Below are 21,770 nucleotides of genomic sequence, written 5' to 3' on the forward strand. Positions count from 1 at the left end.
GGGTAAGACTCCATGCTGCCAATGCCGGGGGGCCCAGGTTCGATCCCTGGTCAGGGAACTAGATCCCACATGCTGCAACTAAGAAGCCCGCATGCCGCAACTAAGGATCCCACATGCCACAACGAAGATCCCACGTGCCGCGACGAAGACCTGGTGCAGCCTAAATTAATTAATTAATTAAGAAATATAGGGACTTCCCTGGTGGTTCAGTGGTAAAGAATCCGCCTTCCAATGCAGGGACGTGGGTTCGATCCCTGGTCGGGGAGCTAAGATCCCACATGCCCCAGGGCAACTAAGCCCTTGTGCCACAACTACTGAGCTCGCTCGCTTCAGTGAGAGAGCCCACGTGCCACAAACTACAGAGCCCACGTGCCCTGGAGCCCATGAGCCACAACTAGAGAGAGAAAAAACCCACACGCCACAACTAGAGAGAAGCCTGAGCACCACAACGAAGAGACCACACGCTGCAACAAAAGATCCCGCATGCCTCAACAACTCGACGCAGCCAAAAAAAAAAAGAAATATATATATATCTCCTTGGAAGACATACTTCAATCCCTAACAAGTGGTAACAGCCTCCCACCATGGCTAGTCCCTGGACTGCTCCCTTAATCCTTTCACTCCTTTATAAATAGTTCCTTCATTAGAGTCTTTTCAATTCCTTTTTAGAAAGTGCCACCTGTTTCCTGCCAGGACCTTGACTGAGACCCCTATTGCCTGGCTGCCCTAGAGCACCTTGTAAGTTACTGGGAATACAATGGTGAGCAAACATTAGCACAGTCCCTGCCTTCATAGGGCTTACCGTCTGCCATTTCATTGGCTGAATCAAAATATCACAAAGTAAAATTGCAACTGGGATGCGATACAAAGGAGAGGTTCACAGAGCCCTGAACATGCTTAATCGGGGAGTCACTCTAGTCAGGGAGGGCTTCCCAGGGAGAGGACACCGGAGCCAGAATGTGGAGGATGAATGGAGTCCACCAGATAAAGAGGGGATCTTAAGGTACACCCGCCCCCGGCTAAGGGAGAAGACCCAGAAGAAGGAAGCCAGTGTCCCTATTTCCCCCCAAAGGCAGATCTACCTTCATTCATATCCTAATCCATCCACAGGTGGCTCTTCTCTCCAGGAAGAATTTACACTGTCTCCTGTCCTCACAGCTGCAGACCCCAGCAGAGAACCCCGGTGCAGAAGAGAGCCCCCACATCAGAGAGCAAGAGGCCATCCCCAGATCTACAGGTAAAGAGCAGCAGCACGTCGCAGAGGGCGTGGCAGGGAGCAAGCGCCCTGGAAACCCAGGGACAGAGACGGCCAGCGCACACGTCAGCCTCAACACACCCAACACCGAAACCGCCGTGTCTGTGAAAGCGGCGCCTCCCGCTCTGTGTTCCCAGACTCACTGGGGACACCCCAGCATGTCTCATCTGCTCCCCCTCTCCCTTGCTCAGCTCCTCCTCTGAGAAATCATTGTGTGTTTCTGATTTTACCTCCTCGATCTTCCTCAAACCCATGCTTTCCTCTCCTTCACCACTAGCTCCTGCCCTGTTTCAGGTCCTACGTCTCTCCCTAGAACTTTGCATCCGCTCCTTCCTTGACTGGTCTCTACCCTGGCAAATCCACCCTCAACAGCACAGCCACCAGAAAGCCAACCACCTCGCTCCCCTGCGGGCGACCCTCCCTGACCACTTCCTCCCAGGAGGGTATAGTCCAGGTGTGACCGGGCCCTGCCTTCCCGCCAGCCTGTCTCCCACTGCCCATCCCTGATCTTCCAACAAGGCCAAACCCCTTTAGCTCCTCGTACACATCAAGTCATCTCTCCGCTTCTGTGCCATTTTTCAGGTTGTCCCACCTTTCACTGTACCCTCTCCCACAATCTAGTTACATCCAGCTCATGCCTAAAATCTTGATTCAGGTGTCAACCCCTCCAAGAAGCCTTCCCTGACCCCCCTCCTCTCTCATTTCCCACCATAGGATCCTCCATTAAATCTAATATCACGTGCTCTAAATCTCTGTGGAGCTATTTCCCGCAGTAGAATGAAGATCCTTGATGGCAGGAACCATATCTTATTTGGTTTCCTATACCTATTGCTCCAAAAGTAGACGAATGAATGAGTGGAATGACAATCAAATGGGGGTTGACTGGGCCACTTCTGTGCTAAGGTCAGATGCCCTCAAAATGAACAGAATTGCCCCCCCCCCCACTCACACACAACTATCACTATTACATGGGTTCCCGCTCAGCTCTCCCTCTACTGATCATTCTTCCAACCTATAGAAGCTGCTTTATTGGTATTTGTTTCATCTCAGTCCCTAATAGGCAGTATATGGAAGTTTCTACCATACAGTAGTTGTGTGACCTTCATTCTTTATCCTTTCTAAGCTTCAGTTTTCTGTAAAATGGACTCTATTACAGCATCCACTGAACAGATTTGCTGTGAACATTGAATGAAATAAGGTGCATGGTCAGAACTCAGTAAACAGTAGATGTCACTAAGCTGGAAAATGGTGCTGACAAGAGATACACAGGTAGGTGCAGTGGGAGTTCAGAGGTGAAAATGGATTTGACAACTGTTGCCTTAAGTAGAACATCCCTCCCCCCAAAAAAGTATTTTACACATGATCAGTAGCTGTGGGAAACTCCACTGTTGTGGGTTTACTGTGCTGTTAGAAAAGGCAGTGCTTGCATTCACTTGCCAGTCTTAACCAGCGTGCATGGAATTGCAGCAAGACCAAGAAAAACATGGAGAGAGAAAAAAATCAGTGTGTTAGGCCAAGGTTTCCCAAGACTTCCATCAGGCTCCTAGAGAAACTGTACAGGTTCGCCTCCTGCTGCTGGGGTGAAGTGGTGGGAGAGAGGGCCTGCCTTATCAAATGAAATGAGTAGCAAACACATTTGTTCCCAGCCCAGATCCAAAAGCTAATCCTCATCCTAGCTTAGTAATTAGTAGGTGACAGTTTGATGATTGCATTTGAAGATGAGAAAGTCCAGGACTGGAGGTCAAGACTGTGCTTTCTGGTTCTGGTTTCCAGGACCAGTGGCCAGGCCAGTCATGTCCATCTTCCCTCCCCAGCAACCTCCTCGCTCATGGGAGTTCTCCTGGCAAGAGAACAGGGGGAGTGGAAGCTTTCTCAGTTTCAGCATCAATCAACAAACATTCAAGGGGCAACTGCAAAGCACCCAGTCCTGTGCCAGGTCCTTTGGGCAAGCTCTGCAGATTTAAAAAGGAAGTACACTGAACAGCAAAGGAAACCATCAACAAAATGAAAAGGCAACCTATGGAATGGGAGAAGGTATTTGCAAATAATGTATCTGACAAGTGGTTAATATCCACAACATATAAAGAATCCATACAACTCAATAGCAAAACACCAAACTGATTTTAAAATGGGCAGAGGAACTGAATAAACGTTTTTTCCAAAGAAGAAGTACAAATGACTAACAGTTACATGAAAAGATGCTCAACACCACTAATCATCAGGGAAATGCAAATCAAAACCACGAGATATCACTTCACACCTGTCAACAACGGCCATCATCAAAGAGACAAGTGATAACAATTATTGGTGAGGATGCCAAGAAAAGGGCAGCCTTAAGCGCTGTTAGTAGGAATACAAATTGGTGTAGCCACTATGGAAAACAACATGGAGGTTCCTCAAAATATTAAAAATAGAACTTGCGTATGATCCAGCAATCCCACTTCTGGGGATATATCCAAAGAAATGAAATCACTATCTCAAAAAGATATCTGCACCCCCATGCTCATTGCAGCATTATTTACAATAACCAAAACCTGGAAACAACCTAAGTGTCCATCAACAAATGGATAAAGAAAATGTGGTATGTAAAAATACAGTGGACTATTATTCACCCGTAAAAAAAAAGGAAATTATGCCATTTACAACAACATGGATGGACCTTGAGGGCATTATGCTAAGTGAAATAAGTCAAAGAAAGCCAAATACTATATGATCTCACTTATACATGGAATCTTTTTTTTTAAATTTATTTATTTTTGGCTGCGTTGGGTCTTCGCTGCAGTGCGCAGGCTTCTCATTGCGGTGGCTTCTCTTGTTGTGGAGCACGGGCTCTAGGCACACGGGCTTCAGTAGTCGTGGCACGTGGGCTCAGTAGTAGTGGCTCGCAGGCTCTAGAGCACAGGCTCGGTAGTTGTGGCGCACGGGCTTAGTTGCTCCGCGGCATGTGGGATCTTCCCAGACCAGGGCTGGAACCCGTGTCCTCTGCATTGGCAGGTGGATTCTTAACCACTGTGCCACCAGGGAAGTCCCTATACATGGAATCTTAAAAAACCAAACTCACAGAAACAGAAAACAGATTGGTGGTTGCCAGAGCTGGGGGAGGGGGGAGAAATGGGTGCAGGTGGTCAAAAGGTACAAACCTCCAGTTATAAGATAAATAAGTTCCGGGGGTGTAACGTATATCATGGTAACTATAGTTAATAACATTGTACTGTATATTTGAAAGTTGCTAAAAGAGTAGATCTTAAAAGTTCTCAACACAGGAGGAAAAAAATGTGTGACTATGTGAGGTGATGGACGTTAATTAAACCTACTGTGGTGGGCTTCCCTGGTGGTGCAGTGGTTGAGAATCCACCTGCCAATGCAGGGGACACGGGTTCGAGCCCTGGTCTGGGAAGATCCCACATGCCGCGGAGCAACTGGGCCCGTGAGCCACAACTACTGAGCCTTAGCGTCTGGAGCCTGTGCTCCGCAACAAGAGAGGCCGCGATAGTGAGAGGCCCGCGCACCGCGATGAAGAGTGGCCCCCGCTTGCCGCAACTAGAAAAAGCCCTCGTACAGAAACGAAGACCCAACACAGCCAAAAAATAAATAAGTAAATAAATAAATTTAAAAAAGAAAAGAAGACTACTGTCTTTAAAAAAAAAACAAAAAAAACCTACTGTGGTCCTCTGGCTGCAGAACCTGCCCTCTTACCTTCTAGCCCAGCGCTGCCCAATGCAGTAGCCACTGGCCACATGCGGCCATTACTTGAAGTGCGGCTGGTCTGAATTGAAATGTGCTAAATGTGTGAAATACACATTGGATTTCAAAGACTTGGTATGAAAAAGGAATAGAAAATATCTTCTCAAAGTTGTATTGATCACATGTAGAAATTATAATATTGTAGATATATTGGGTTAAATAAAATGTATTACTACAACTGATTTCCCTGTTCCTTTTTACTTTCTTGACATGGCTGCTAGAAAATTTTGAATTACATTTGTTTCTCGAATTATATTTCCATTGGAGAGGGCTGTTCTATATTGACCTCATAGTTTGCTTCAAGCATTAAATCAGTGAATACAATGAGAGCACCTAGCACAGTACCTGGAACAAAGTAAGCACCCAACCGCTATTCCTAATACTAGAAAGATCAGTGTTTTGCAAATGGTGTAGCCAAGTTTTCTTTTTCAAGCAACTTCCTCTAACAGATAAAAAAGCACTTCTGATTGAAGCAAAGGGGTGTCCCTTCCAGCAGCTCATTCACCCTGGCACCACCTCCACAGCTTGGAAACCCACAGAGTGAAATCAACTTTAAATATCCTGCAAGCTTTAGCATGGTACGTCTATAATTTCAGAGAAGGCGAGGAAGTGGTGTTGGACAAAATCAAGGTGTCTATGGCAGAACTTTAAAAATGGTCATGGATCTTAAAAGTTCTCACCACAAAAAAGAATAATTAAGTGATGCAATGAATTTGGTTGCTCAAGCCATGGTGGTAATCATCTCGCAACAGAGAAGTGTATCAAATCAACACGCTGTACACCTCAAACTTACACAATGTTATATGTCAAGTATATCTCAATAAAAATTAATTAAGGCCAAAAGAATGATCTTGGAAAAACACTACCATTTTGCTTGAGAGGATCAAAGTGATTTGCTACCAGATCTAGACAGTCCAGAAATCGGGGGGTCACGAATGTGAATGGGGTCACCTGTGGGCCCCTGGATCACCACCTGCCTGCGCAATCCCCACGCACCACGGCAGCTCTCTCCTGCTCCTCACTAGGGCTAGCTCCAGGGAAGGGAACAAGTGACACTCAGCCCAGACACCACAATGACTTTGCTGTCCTGAAGGCAACTCTGGGCTCAGTCAGCCCCGGCGTCTGCCAGGCAAGCCACCTGGCTCTTGCTGCAGCCCTCGCCCCTGGCGCTGGGGTGTGTGTGTGTGTGTGTGTGTGTGTGTGTGTGTACGGGGACAGCGGCCAGCTCTTTGCCGGGCTCTCTAACAAGTTCCGCAAGTCTGTTTGTTAAAGAAAAATTCCAGTGGGTGCATCCAACACATGGAACTCAAGTACAGAAATTATATTTATCCACCCCACTGCCAAGGAGATCACATGCCCCGTGAGTCACTCCAGATGTGCTCAAAAACAGAGTCTCTCTGTGGAAGCCCAGTCCCCCAATCCCAGAGAGAGTAGGATTAACAGAGGTCCCGCTCCTGTTCTCCCCAGGAGGCAGCCCTTGCCTCTACCCTTCTGAGGCAGGAGAGGGCATCTCTGCAGGTCTGAAAAGGAAGGGGAGGTAAGGACGATATCGTCACACTGGGAGGACCAGTACGGGCATACCTGTAGCTCCTGGGGTCCCACTGGGTCTGAGGGCGACTTTTCACCTTTTTGGAGGAAAAGATGTGTTGGAAGACGTTGCTGCTTCTGCTGTTGTATTATGATGCTCAGGCCACTCTGTCGCACAGGTGGAGCAGGGGTGAGTTGCTTTTAATTTATTTGTCTGCTTGATGCTCATTCTTCTTTCTTCAATACAATTAGGAATTTGGGGGGAAGAAAGGAGAGAGCAGGAGGAAATTAGAAGCCCTGCACCCTCCTTTTATCTCATCTCTGCCAATTGCTTTATGCTTCTCGACATGCTAGAAGGTATTAGAAGGTGATGGGGGAAATGACACCAAAAACTCAAAGTCGCTGAGGGAACTGGGTCGAGGGGGAGAATGCAGAGAGCATCCCTTTCTGACAGGCCAGAGGGAAGTCATCTTTGCTTCGTAGAATGTGCACAGACTCCCTTGAGTTCCCCCCAGGCTGCTGCAGCTGGGCAGGGCGTGCGGAGAGCAGGTGCTCAGGACTGATACTGACATGAAGGGACTGGGGGTGCTGACCGGCAAGAGGCCTGCTACCTGGAGGGAGCGGGGTGTCCACATGGAGGGCCCCACGCTGCTTCCTGAGCAGGAGTGGACACATCTTTACAGCTGGAGAGAGCTGGTCCAGCAGCAGGAGAGGACGAGTAGCCCCTCAGCATCCTCGTGTCTGCCTGGCAGCTACCGCCCTGGCCAGCCCCCTCGGAAAGGAAGGAGCCCAGCAAGGCTGCTCCCCACGGCTGACTTCCTTGCTCTCGGGACACAGCTCCTGAGAGCCGGCCTGGCATCTTTTATGGCTCCCGTGGGCAGACACTGGCAGCACCTCCAGTCAGTGAGGGTTTATCACTTAGGAAGCAAGGGACCAATAGTGCTGACTGCTCCACACCGATCTGAACTGAAATCTTTCCACTGCCTGAAGTCAACTGAGGTCTCTCTCCTGGAAAGAACTGGAAAAAGAAGTCAGGCTCACTGGTGTTTCCAGAGATCCAAAATCGGGTGACGACTGCACAGCAGCAAGAGGATGAGCCCCCTGGTTCTCAACGAGAGTGTCAAGGAAGGAAGGAACGGCCAGCTGGGGCACAGGGCAGATGTGAAACGGGGGAAAGCAAAAGCCAATGCACTTATTAGGGTTTTTATTCCCTCACTTGTAAGCATCTCCCTGCTCATCATGTGCACAAACTCTGGGGGCAACACTCGGAAGCACAGAGCAAAGAGACCTTGGCGCTGTGTTCTGCCACTTACCCCTGTGTGACACTGGGGGCCTTCCTTAATCTGCCTATTAAAAAAGGATGATAATATCCACTCTTTAACGCACAGGCTGTTAGAAAGCCAAATGAGATGATTTGATTTGTTACAAGGCTTGTAAACACAATAGCCGCATGATGAGCTATCCTGCAAGGAACTCCCAGATTTAAGTTCTGCCTCTAATTGGCTGTGTGATGTCTGGGAAGACTTAACCTCTCTGAGCTTTAGTTCATGAACAGGTAACATATTAACAGTAACAAAAACTGACCCTCACTGTGTTGCCATGTGAGGATCATATTGAAAAATGTAAATAAAACGCTTTGTAAGTGATGAGGAGCTATATAAATGTCAGCTATTACCTACTACTTAAAAAATGAAAAAATTTCATTAAAGAAAGTCTGAGGTTCTCAGCAGAAAACCTATCGGTTCTATAGCAACATCCTGAGAGCAACTGCTCCGGCTGCACCCCTCCTCACTGGGGAGGGTCTGCCCCCCAATAATGATAACAATCTGTATGAAGACACAAGGCCAACACAGCTGAAATAGAGGCCATGGTGAGGCAGCTGATGTTAAGTGCTGGATTAGCCGTTCATATCAGTGTTCAGGGCCAACACATGATGCAGAGCCCTTCCAGCCATCATCGAAAGTCTTCCACGTAGTTGATTTTTTTTTTTTTTTCGTTTTTAACATTTTTTTCTAATCATGAAAGGAATACACAGTTGCCCTTTTTTTATGACGGAATGGGAGTCACACCCAGAGAAAAACCAATTTTTCCAAATGTATTAACTGTTCCTTTCCCCTGCATCCTTACCCCAACCCTGCCCCCCTCCCCAGTGCTAGGCCTAATTTAGAAGAATTCCCTTTGGAAACAGTCAGAGGGCGACTTCTCCCTACAAAACCCTCCTCCTCCATCCCCCTCAGCACCACCCCCTGCCTCCACGGGTAGAAATGTGGAAATAAACCCAAAAGGAATACACCCTGCCATCAGGACATCTTTTTTTTCCTACCGTTCTCCCAGCCTCTCCCTTGGACGCGCTCTCTAGGATTCCGCCCTGGGAGGCAGCTCCCTGCGCCAGGACGGCTGCGCCAGCCCCACCGACTTGATTAAGACCAAGGGCCTCACCTGTGGTTAGCGAGGCCTCTGGGAAGCGGACACACCTGGCCCAAGTCCCAGCCCCACCCAGGTCCTGCCGGCACACCACCTGGGGGGCTGCCGGGAACTAGCCAGTCTTTAAAAAAAAACATACACGTATTATTTCCTATAAGTATCTGATTTTTATTAAATACATATGTTATTTCTTTGAAAAGCAGTTTCATAAGGTAGGGTGGCCCTTCAGTGGTGGAATGTATGTCATCTTCAGGTGTCCAGTTTAGTGCTGTGTATGTTTTCAGTCGTGAATATTCCGTGAAGGGAAGGTCCCCGGGTGGGTGTTTTCAGTAAGTGTCAAATGACTCACCGGTCCAGCATGACTAAGTAGCCACCTCATTCACTCCATGGTCACTGCCTTAGGAGGCGTTATTCTGACCACTAACAGGTAAGAAAGCTGGAGGATGGGGGAGAACTTAGCACTCCCCAGATCCCTCAGCTGGAAGCTTAGAGCTGGATCTCACTCCCCCAACCCAGTCTGCAGAGGCAGAGTCTCAATGTCCTCATCCACGCCCCCGCATCCCTTCCAGGTGCTCCCCCTGGGCGGTGGCACATTCTGGCCAAGGGGAGCCAACTCACAGCAGCCCTTTCAGAAGCACTCCAGAGGACCCCAACACACGGGGCCAAGATCCTGGCTCCCTCAGGACATCACTGTGTTTCCAAAGGGCTGGTCCAGGAGCAAAAAAGTAAATGACATCAGTAGGATCTGGCAAAAGACCTTTTATAAATGAGAGCTTTTCCTTTCCACACCCACGGTCATTTCCATAGAGTTGCTTCAACTGATTCATTAAAAATATGGTTGTATTTTGGTATAATATGGTCTACAGTGTGAATCCTTTCCAATAAGCTCTTTGGTACAGATGGTGTGCACAGTTACATGGAAACCATGGTCAGCCTTAATATTCTGGTTTTTTTAACCTATTTGGGAGATGGGAGGGAAGAAGAGATTTTTATCCCAGGTTATAAAAAGTCAAAGAGAAGATTAGGCTCAAAGCAAAAATAGGCTCTTCCATTTAGGGAGGCTTCTGCCTATACGTCTGGGCAAGAAAGCTTGAAGGAGGTAAGGCTTGGGGAGCAAGACAGGTGCAGGTGCAAGCCTTGACTGAGATCATTAAAAGTAGCTTCTCTGGGTATGAAGGGAACCCTTCTTTACTGTTGATGGGAATGTAAACTTGTGCAGGCACTATGGAGAACAGTATGGAGGTTCCTTAAAGAACTAAAAATAGAGTTACCATATGATCCAGCAATCCCACTCCTGGGTATATATCTGGAGAAAACCATAATTTGAAAAGTTACATGCACTTCAATGTTCATAGCAGCACTCTTCACAATAACCAAGACAGGGAAGCAACCTAAATGTCCATCGACAGATGAATGGATAAAGATGTGGTACATATATACACAGCAGAATACTACTCAGCCATAAAAGAGAATGAAATAACGCCATCTGCAGCAACATGGATGGACCTAGAGATTATCATACTAAGTGAAGTAAGTCAGAGAAAAACAAATATCATACGATATCATTTATATGTGGAATCAAAAATATGATTCAGATGAACTTATTTACAAAACAGAAACAGACTCACAGACAGCGAAAACAAACTTATGGTTACCAAAGGGGGAAAGGGGTGGGGGAAGGATAAATTAGGAGTTTGGGATTAGCAGATACAAACTACCATATATAAACTAGATAAACAACAAGGACCTACTATTCAGCACAGGGAACTATATTCAGTATCTTGTAATAGCCCATAATGAAAAAGAATATATATGTATAACTAAATATATATGTGTGTGTGTGTATATATTCATATGTCTGAATCACTTTACTGTACACCAGAAACTAACATAACATTGTAAATCAACTATACTTCAATTAAAAAAAAAAATCAGTTTCTCCTAGACCCAAACAGGGGTTCCTCATAGATAAAAGGAGGGTGTGATGGAGACAGGAGACAACATCTACTTTCTGATAATTATCCAGGACCTGTAACTGCAAATAAGTTCTAGAATCACCCTGTTAAAAAGAGAAGGATTTGATGAGGCACTCTGAAAACAATGGAGTTGAGTAACAAGGAGAGTGAATGTGTTTCTGTGGGATTGTTTATTCATTCAACAGTCATCGGCAGGATTTTAGGCACTGGGAATACAGCAGTGAACAAAACAGACAAAATCCCATGCCCTTGTGAGCTGACATCCTAGTGAAAGGAAACAGACAATAAGCACATATAGAAATAAAACATCTGGTTCATTGGATGGCAATAAAGTTGGGACAGATTAGAGGGTATAAAGGATCACAAGTTTAAATAGGAGAGTCAGGGAGGGCCTCACTGAGGAGGTGACTTGAGACCTGAAGGAAACACAGGAGTGAGCCATGCAGTCTCCAGGGAAAGAGTATTCCAGGCAGATGGAACAGAAATGCAAAGGCCCTGTGGCAGAGGCATGCTTGGTGAGCTCAAGCAACAGTGAGGAGGCCTGCAGCTAGAGGGGCACGAGCCAGAGGATAATAGCAGATGAGTGCAGAGAGGTAGTACGAAGTCAAGTCGCGTAGTACCTGGTGGCCATCTGAAGATCTTTGGCTTCTACTCTGAGGGAGACGGAAAGCCATAGAAGTTTCTGGGCAGAGAATTGACATCATCCAACCTATGTTTTCACAGAATCGCTTTACTTGCTGTGTTAAGAATACAATGAGGTGGACTTCCCTGGCAGGTCCAGTGGTTAAGACTCTGCGCTTCCACTGCCGGGGGCACGGGTTCGACCCCTGGCAGGGGAACTAAGATCCCGCATGCCGCGTGGCATGGCAAAAAAAAAAAAGAATACAATGAGGGGATGAAGATGGCAGCCAAGGATGGAAACAGAGACACCATTAGGAGAAATGTTCAAGGTTTGGACCAGGAGGCTAGCTGGGATGCGGTAAGAAGTAACCAGATTCCACATATATTCTGAAGGTAGAGCCAACAAGATTTGCTGATTAGTGTGGTGTGAGATGTGAAAGAAAGAGAAAAGGCAAGGATGACTGACAACTCCCAGGTTTTGACCTGAGCAACTACGAGAGATGGGAAGACAGCAGACAAAGCAGGAGATGCGGAGCAGGTGTGATGGATGGCGGGGGTTGGGACTGGGTTGGGGATCAGGAGAGACAACTATTACGAATCCAAAAGGAGACTCCCGCAGTTCAGTTGCATATCTAGAAGTCAGGCCCAGAAGTACACAGCAGAACATCCGTACAAAGCCAGTGTGGCTGGTGAGAGGGGAGAGACCCAGGCTGAGGCCAGGAGGCTGCAATGCGAAGAGATGGATGAGGAGGAAGAGTGGCCAGCAAGGGGGGATTTTTTTTAAAAGAAGCAGCAGCAACGTGTTTTCATGCTGGCTTGAAAGATCAGTAGAGAGGGGAAAATTAACGACGTGGGAGAGAAAGGTGGAAAGGTGAGCGACATCTTTATTGGAGACCTCGTGCACGCGGGGAAAAGTTGGCTCGAGATAAGAGCAGGGACACAATAACAGAAGGGAAGTCAGAGGATCTGGGCAAGAGGCCGGTAACTGGTTTAAGGAGAAAGGAGGAGGTGTGAAATCATCATCCATTTCATGCTGAAATAGAGTGAGAGGAATCAGGAAGTATGGGTAATGGTCAGGCAGCATTTCGGGACCCTCCTGAGAATAACGATCACGCATTTCAAGTGAGACCAATTAACCCAGGTGCAGCTGTGGAACAGGTAGAGAGATGGGTTGTGCTTTTGCCTAGTGACTGCAAAGGAACAAGGAGGGAGCAAAGGAGATGAGGATTTGTGCAAGAGAATGATCACAGGGCTGTAGAAATTTGACCTTGTATATCACATTATCAATCAAAGTTAGAGACTTGTTTAAATATGTGTGATTCATTTAAGAGTATGTTTTATACCGTATGCATTCATTCATTCCTAATTAACTACATGTATCCTTCCCGGGGTTACACACAACTGAAGAACGCCCAGTCTTGCGGCAGATGCACCTAAAAGAAGATAGCGTGGTTCACCCTATCGGTGAGATTGGGGGTTTTTTGTTTGTATGTTTGTTTGTTGTTTTGTTTTAATTTTTATTTTATATTGGAGTATAGTTGATTAACAATGTTGTGATAGTTTCAGGTATACAGGAAAGTGATTCAGTTATATACCTATACATGTATCTATTCTTTTTCAAATTCTTTCCCCATTTAGGTTATTACAGAGTATTGAGCAGTGTTCCCTGTGCTATACAGTAGGTCCTTGTTGGTTATCTATTTTAAATACAGCAGTTAGGTTTTGAAGCCCTTGAGACCTGGATTTTAATCTCAGTCCTATTACAAACAAGTTGGGTGGCCAAGGGCAAGTTTCTTAGCTTCCAAGTTTCTTCATCTATAAAATGAGATGTGAATGTTTACCTCACAAGTTACATAAGGAAAGCACCAAGCATGCTGACTGACCCACAGTGAGCTCATAAGCTGTTAGGATGTCTGGGCTCCACGTTTGAACAACTTTGGCCTGAGGTCCAAATGTGTCTCTCAATAGAAGACACGGACAGAACATCCTAAGACACATGAATCCCAGATCCAGTTCCTGAACTAACTTAGTGCATGTGGCGTGAACTTTAGCAAGTACATTTTTTGTTCCATGCGGGTTGGTCCAGTGTATCACAGATACTCAGTGTCCCCTGAAGGCTCATGAGTCCGGGGGGTCGGGGAGGAGGGGCTGGCTCCCCTGCCCGAGGCTGGCCAGTACAGCAGACCTTCATGCAAGGCCATGGGGGGGTCTCTGGAGTCCCCTGATCACACCGAGTGCTCCTTGTGGGCATATTCGCAACCTGAAGAAATAGCCGGAGTGTGGGCTGGGTGTGGAGCGTTAAGTGAAAAAGGAAGAAACAAATCGGCCTAGTTTTACACCAGACAGAAGACACGCAAAGTCAGTGATCTTAACAACACCGTCCCAGCAGCCTTCCTGCCCAAGGCTCCGCACTCAGGTGGTGCCCAAGAGGGAGTGGGATCTTTCTGCCAGTCTCTGCCTCCCCACCCCGTTCCCCTCTCTCCCTTCTCCCTCCGAGAGGGTGCAGCTGCTAACAGCCGTCCAGCGGGAACATTCAGGCCTCAGAACTATCAGCCTCACGAAGACTGGGCCGCTTATGATCGCTCCCAGCGAGGAGGGAGTCGAACTTAAAACGACCTCTTAAATTTGGGAGATGGGGCAGAAGGGAAAGGAAGGAAAACCAGCAAAGCCTGAATTGGAGAGTCTCCAGGGATGTTCTGTTTTGTTGTTGTTGTTGTTTTAATACCTAGTTTATTTTTAAAATCATTCCAAAATGTATATATTGAGACTGCACTCAGTACATATATTGAGCTCTATGCAGACACTGAGGTCAAGCAGAAGCATAAAATTCATTCCCTCCCAGGAGCCAGCAATAGACAGCAAGATGTGAAATGTGCAGAAAGGATGCAAGAAGAAGATTAAAAAGAGAATTAAGGAGATGGAGAAGGAACAAAACAGTGTACAGTGGGGTCCCAGGGAAAGGCTTCCTAGGGGCACGGGGCTGTTCTTCTAACCACGTGGGAGCCGGTCTGGTTTAAAGGTTTGCATGTGTACCTCTCGGAGTTGGTCAGCTCTCGGTCGGGCCATTTGCATTCTGGCAGGGTCCAGCCTCTGTCATTATGGACAAGGACATCTGATCTGGAGTGGCTGGTCGTTTAACTTCTTACCTGAATGTTTCGACGTGGGCCAGACACAGCTTATTTCTCGCCCACCACCAGCAGCATCTCCAGTGGAGATGAATTCAGGTCTCCAGACCTAGCCTCATGCACAGGAAGTCAGACACGGGCAGCTGCCGAGACGCCTGCCCCAGAGCTGGCTGCACGTCACAGCGCAGAGGGCCATAAAAGCCCCTGCCCCACACACACCGTCGAAGCAGCCACAGCAACGTGAGGGGTACCTGTGGAAGGTGGGAAGAAGGGGAAGGGGTCCATCTGTGGGACTCCGGTGCTCCCCACATATACTTTCTGAAGCAATAATCAGCCCTAGTCCAGAGGCTGAATTGTTTTCTAACAATCTTCCCCAAACTGTGTTATTATTTTAAAAATTATGAGAACAAGGGCTCTTGGAAGCAACATTTCCATTATTAAGCCCAGCTTTGCATCAGGAAGTATTTTCTTCCCAACTCTTGAGAACTAGGGGTCCACCAGGGGTGTGCATGTTAAAGGAAGTGGCTGTTCGCAGAGAAGCAATTGAGTGAAGCGCGTGTAGGTCTGGCCTTGAATAACTTCCCGGGAGGCAGTAGAAAGGGCCCTGTGCCAGGACCTTGTTCCCTCCTATCCCCTTCACCTGCTGCAGTGTGAGTTTTTTTAAAGGGAACAATACCTTTCATTTCACAATAACAGAGAAGACATAAAGGAGTTGCTCTCAGATCCTACCTTGAAAAGGGGGTTCATGGTAAGAAGGAATAGGCCACATCTTGGTCCAGGACCAGTTCTGGTCCTAGTGTCACCTCCCACCAAGGAGAAAGAAGGGTCAAAGTACACCCCTCCTTGTGCTGCCACTCTCTTGTCTCCGAGAACACGAGGGCCTTGGTCTCTTCAGATGCCCCTATAAGGCCTCATCGGATGGGAGTGAGCTCTGAACTCTAGCCGGGCACCAGCTGCTTGGCGGTGGGTCTGGGTAACCCAGTGGTTTTGGACACTGCCTGCCCGGGAGCTGTCAGAAGTCCCGATGCCTACATCCACCCCGTAGATGCCCATGAACTGGCCTGGGAGGCGGCCTTGGGCATGCAGGTTTATAAAGCTCCCAGGTGATTCTAACGCACAGTCAAGGTTGAGAAGCATTGGGCTAAATCGGGAGTGTCCACGCAGCAGGGACAGGTCCTTCTACACAGCCTTGGGTCAAGCACCTTCTCACTGTCAACCTAGGCTGCCATCAGAAGTACCTAGGAAGCTTTCAAAACGTTTACTGTCTCAATCACATCCTAGTCACTGAAATCCGAACTACTGGAGCTGGGACCCACACACCCTGGGTGACTCTAATGTACCGTCAAGGTCGTGAACCCGCGGAGTAGGAGATGCCTCGCCCTCCCGAGCTCCACCTGAGACCAGAGGCAGAGGCTGTGAGTGAGCAGAGGCTAAGGCCTTCTCACGTCCTAAAATCTATGATTCTGTGGGAAATGGGCACTTTTCTGGCAAAGAGAACAAATTCTGCTAAAATTCTGGGCCAGGAACTATCGCTCTGGAGTCTGTAGGCTCCATCCCCCGAGATGGTCTGCGGAAGCAGGTCTACCCCTCTGCCCGTCAAGGCCCCCGTCAATGCAGGGACGCGGTCTGCCAACAGCTGCACCTTGTGTGTGCACCCTGGAAACCTGCCAGGCTACGCTGCACAGGCCTAAACATGAAAGTACATTGATCCAAGCCCCTGAGGAACTTGTGGGCTAGACAATAAATGGATTACAGAGAAGGCAATATTACAGCAATACTACAGCCAACCAGCTTTTCCAGGAGGTGGGAGATTCCTACCAGTGAGCTTTTCAGGAAATGTCCTTTACGTTGAAGATGTTTCATTCTTATCACTTCTAATAGAAATCCTTGTTTATGCAGTTCCCTTCTTCAACACAGTACTCTGGACATCACTGGACACTATCTGGATGGCCCAAGGGCACCATTATCAAGAAGCAGAGCTGTCATGTATGGTTACGCAAATTGCGCTTTGCACAACTTCAGGGGGCCCTACTTACCTCGAGGTCTCACCAATTTTTACAGTTATTGCCCAGTTTTCTGGTAGATGACAACCAAGTGTCTTGAAGAAGCTGCCCCTTTTTCTCGCAGCTCCACCACCACTTGGATTCAGTCACTTTCAAGACTGGATGGCTAACCTTGGGGTTCACCCACGGGAGAAGCCAGTGCACGCAGCAGCCCCACGAGCTCACTCTTTTTTTCTTTCAGCCGTGCTCTTCCCTGCCGCCCATCGGCCAAAGAGATCCTCGTCGGTGCCCTTGAACCCCATCCTGCAGAGCTCCCTGGAGGAAGTAGAGCTGCTCTATGAGGTAGGCAGAGGGGAGAGTGGGCCACTCAAGTAACTCAAAAGGCATTGCTCCTTCTCTATGTTTTTTGGAGAAGTGACCTGAGTCCCTGAAAATGATGGACCTCTGCTGCCCGGGGACTGGCCTAGACTTGTGTGTGGAGGTTGTGGAATCCTGTGCATCCCAAAGGAAAGTGTTCCTCGTACCCTCTTCTCCTTTCCCGCATCCCGTCCCAGGGAAGGATAGCATTAGGGGTTTAGTCGAGGCAAAATTAGAGATTTAGGCTTGGCCCAGAGGTGCCTCTACCTGCACCCAAGCAACAGAGTGGGGCAATATTCCCCAGCCAGAGCTTTAAGACAGGACTCATCAGCAGTGCCCAGGCAACGCCAAACCTATTGTGTGAGTGGAGTCGTGTCTCAGTAACCTCATACTGTGACAGCCCCATTTTTGAATCTGGGGCTGCCCCAAAGGCTCTGTCCCTCTGCCTCTCACACCTCTGGCACCAAGACCCCACTCCTCCTCCAAACCACAGGTAAATTTCCCAAGGCCGCTTGGTTTGGTTCAGAGATAAAATTCCAGGCTCGAGACCTGAGCTTTAGTTCTGGTTCTGCCGCCCATCAGCTATGTAACCTTGCATAAGCCACCATTTCTCCCTGGGCCTGAATCTCCTCCGCTGTTAAATGAGGGACTCCAAGATCGCCAAAGTTCCCCTCCTGCCTTGACGTCCTCTGACATCCTGCATGTACTAGAACTGTCTGACCAAGAAGGAGACAGCCTGCCATAGTCAAGCAGCTGAGCCAGGCAGAAGATTTCAAATCCTGCCTCGGGGAACAAACTGGAAAATTCATAGCCTCTGCCAGGTCATGAACACGGGAGTCAGAGCAAGAGACCTGTTTTAGGAAGATAACAGACAGTAGCATGCAGGATGGATTAGAGCCGGGGGAAGCCAGAGACAGAGGGGAGAGTTAGGACTCTGAGTCTAAATTGTACTGATTAGGTTCCTGATATGAGCCTGGCACTGAGCAGGGGGTGCCTATGACAGACCTCACCCCTACTCTTAAAGAACAGTCAAGAAATGAGGACAAATCTCTGTAGCACACTTAATTCCTAGCACAATTCTCTGCATCCTTCTAATTCCCAGCTTCTGATTTTAAATTATCCAAAATAGTCAGTTGGTGCTTTAGAAGATCTTTGGTGGGTGGGAGGGAGGAAGGAGAGAAGGGGGTGATTCGGGACACTAGAAACAACAAAGAGTCACTTAATAGTGGCTTTGTGCCAGGCACAGTGATAGATGTCGCTCATATTTGTCTTATTTACTCCTCACAATATCCCAGTGAAGTATTGTTGTTATTAATCATTTCACAGAGGAAGAAAATGAGGCTGAGAGAAGTTAAGTGACTCATCCGAGGTTACACAGGTAGTGGGGAAAGTCAGAACTGGGACCCAGGTCTCTTGATTCCAAAGCTCTTTGCAAGCCGCCTCCCTACATGAACGCATGCGATCATGAATCCAGTGATGTCCTCAACAACGATGAGTGCCTCATGCTTTTCCACACCCCGTGTTTCTCCCCAGTTCCTGCTGGCTGAACTTGAGATCAGCCCTGACCTGAAGATCTCCATCAAGGACGAGGAGCTCGCCTCCCTGCGGAAGGCCTCGGACTTCCGCGCCATCTGCAACGATGTGATCCCCAAGAGCATCCCAGCCATCCGGCGGCTGAGCGCCAGCCTCTCCAGCCACCCCGGCATCCTCAAGAAAGAGGACTTCGAAAGGACAGCGCTGACCCTGGCCTACACAGCCTACCGCACAGCCTCGGCCCAAGGGCATCAGAAGGCTATCTGGGCCCAGTCCCTCCTTAGCCTCTTCCATGCCTTGAGGCACGACTTGATGCGGTCTCCATGTCCCAGAGCATCTCCCTGAGAGACCGGCTGGCACCAGGACCACGGAGCAGGGACCAGCACACAGTAATCCAGAAACTCTTCATTCTCTACTCCGTTTACAGAGACCAGCCACAAAACACATACCACCAACTCAGAGCAGCACAGATAAAATAAGAAACACCGATGCCCTTTGCCCCTTGTAACTTCTTGACAAGCATGAGATTGTGATTCGTATCATAATGTGACCTGGGCTGGAAAAAAGGGCTGGAATGGTAATTCAAGATGCCTCCAGAGGCTGAATGGTTTGCCTGGTGAATTGCCGGAGTCTAAGATATGCTTTAACATTGAGTGACTGTAACACAAACACCCAAGAGTGAGGACAGAGCCAGGAGAGACATAACAGAAGTTTGGGCATGGTGGGAAAGTGGGGGACAGACTTCTTTGGTCCTAAGAGATCAGGGTGCTGGATTGAATGAACATCTTTCCAAAGTTCTGTCGTAAGATATAAAGAAACTAGAGCTATAGCCAAATAAATACATTGTTAACCAAGGATATACTTCTCAACTTTTCCAAAAGTCCCCAAAAAGAATCAGTCAGAAAATCAGTTATGACCTATATATCTAGACTCTTCTTTCCTGAAGGCTGGTCTAATGTAGAGGAGAAACATGAAGGGGGCCAACAGAAATGCTACTGTCACGCCTTGCCTTTTGAACAGAGAAACCAAGCTAATGCAGAGAGGGTCATCCTAACGAAAGAGGTGGCACCAGTGCCACGGCCTGCCTATCCTAATGCTAAAATTATTTAGCATCATCAGAGAATTAAGTGCTCCAAATAAAAATGATTTTCAGATGACAGAATTTTACCCTTTCAAATGCCAAAACTTTCATTTTAGCAATATTGACTGGATATATATGAAAGCCAGTAAGCTTGAATTTAGTATCTTGGAAACATTCTAATGAAGGAGTTAGATGAGATCATCTCTAAGATTCTTCTACTTCTGAAATTTTCACAAGCATTTAACTAACTGTGAGATGTTACAGGGAGGACCCCTGGACCTGAGATGTCTCTGCTGGACTGTTTGTATCAACCCTGAAAGGTCCCAGGTTTTCTTAACTCTGAATCTGGTGTGAGTTTTTCTGTTGCCTTCCTCACTGTCAGGCGATAAAAGTAGCACTTTTCTTTGCTACCAACATAACTTGCCCTTTGCAATTTGTTCTTTCTTACTGGGCATCGCCTGAAAAATAAGATAGCAAGTCTTGTTATAATTCCACATTAAATGAGAGTTAATAGATGAAGGTCCCTGCTAGGAGTAAAGCACCTGGGTCCTAATAAAGATTCCTCACCAGCTCAGAGATCTTTCCAGTTTCTCCGAGGTTTACAGCTGGGTTCTGGAGGCTAAAGCTGCAAGAAGTCTTATCTTTGAATAAACAAGGATTCACTGGGCTAAATTTTTTATTCTGAAATGGGTATTTAACAATTGCCACTGAATGAAGACGAAAGCTGGTCTGGACTTCTTTAGAATCTTTGAATAAGTGAGCCTTGCCTACCAGGATGCAGGAACAAGGTGTTTATCATCAGAGAAAAATCCCACTTCGCATCCCGATGTTCTCAGGCTCAGAAGATTAATCAGTCTCTCTGGTTCTCATTCCCTGGTTATATTGCTCTTTTACCTCCCTCAAATACAGACTCTGATATATGCTTTTTTGTTCAATTTTTCTCTTTCTAAGATTGCATGTTCTCTGTGATGTAGTCACTCCACTTGCCTCTTTCTTTTCAGTGTAGTTGGTGTCTCTGCTGTTCTGTCTTTGGGTCCTGTTCTGATTATCTTTATATCCATTCCTCGAGGCATCTCCCAGTTTCTTCTGCTGCCTCTACTTGCCCGTACTCTGTTGCTCACTGTCTCCTTTGGGGATCACTGTTTGATTAAAACAAAGTCAAGACAGAGGTACAGACAAGTTTGGAATTGCCCAGAAAGCAGATTAGCCTCACGGCCTACCTTCAGTATTTGTGCTTTTCCTGGATGTGGGCTGGAGAGGGGGGTCAGCAGGGCCTCAATCCCTAGACACTGGGCAATACTCTAACAGTCAGAGTCTTGCATCCACCCTGGCACTCCACCCCTATCAGAATGGATCTGAGAGCTTTCTTCTAGTCACCAGGAGGAAAGACCCACCCTTGTCGTCCCTGCCTACCATGTTAGGATATGCATGGCTGCACCCAGGGGCAGGAGATCCGTGAATGGGAGGGTGGTTCCCAGGACCAGTGATAGCAATGGCAGTTCATTCACCCTGCCACAAAAAATTAAAGGCACTTTTGTACTGATAAATTGGGTCCATACTTATGTGGCAAGCAACTGAAAAAAAAAAAAAAGAATTAAGAAGGGCACAACCTTTTTAAAGACAAATGAAAATTTCATTTTTAGTAACTAGATACTTAAACACTATTTTAGGCTGAATACAAATGAATTGTTTACCACAAAAAGTTTTATAGCAATGACTTCATTTACAAGCAAAATCAAATATTCTCCTCACCGCCACCCCAAAACCCGACTCTTTGCCCAGTGAGCAGTGAGGGAGTAGCCTGGGTAGCAACGGACTCTCCCATTTTGCCTCATTAATGCCACACTGCACACACCACCATCACAACCCAGTCACATTTTGTCATATTTACTCAAAGAATAATTCAGAGCGTGACATTAGTAGTGGAAGCTTGCCTGTGACTCAGTGGAACCCTTCTGCCATTTCTGGACTGCTGGGAAATTTTAAGATCTAAAAATTCTGCAAGTTTCCTCTATAGCTGGCATTCTCATGGCTACCTCGGTGTCACTCAAGAGACATTGAAAAACATCTATATGCTGAAACCTTCATTGCTCTGTCATCTCACCTTGAATCTAACTAAAGGAG

General features: G+C 47.3%; 1 protein-coding gene across 1 annotated transcript; it reads left to right on the forward strand.

The window, feature by feature from the left end:
• Nucleotides 1-6,408: 6,408 nt before the first annotated feature.
• Nucleotides 6,409-21,322, forward strand: FAM180A (family with sequence similarity 180 member A). Its single transcript, XM_036864192.1, has 3 exons — nt 6,409-6,716; nt 16,917-17,017; nt 18,566-21,322. The coding sequence occupies exons 1-3, from the start codon at nt 6,641-6,643 to the stop codon at nt 18,908-18,910; spliced, it is 522 nt and encodes a 173-aa protein (XP_036720087.1). The 5' UTR covers nt 6,409-6,640; the 3' UTR covers nt 18,911-21,322.
• Nucleotides 21,323-21,770: the final 448 nt, after the last annotated feature.

This window comes from Balaenoptera musculus, chromosome 9 (genome assembly GCF_009873245.2).
Source record: "Balaenoptera musculus isolate JJ_BM4_2016_0621 chromosome 9, mBalMus1.pri.v3, whole genome shotgun sequence".
Lineage (NCBI taxonomy): Eukaryota > Metazoa > Chordata > Mammalia > Artiodactyla > Balaenopteridae > Balaenoptera > Balaenoptera musculus.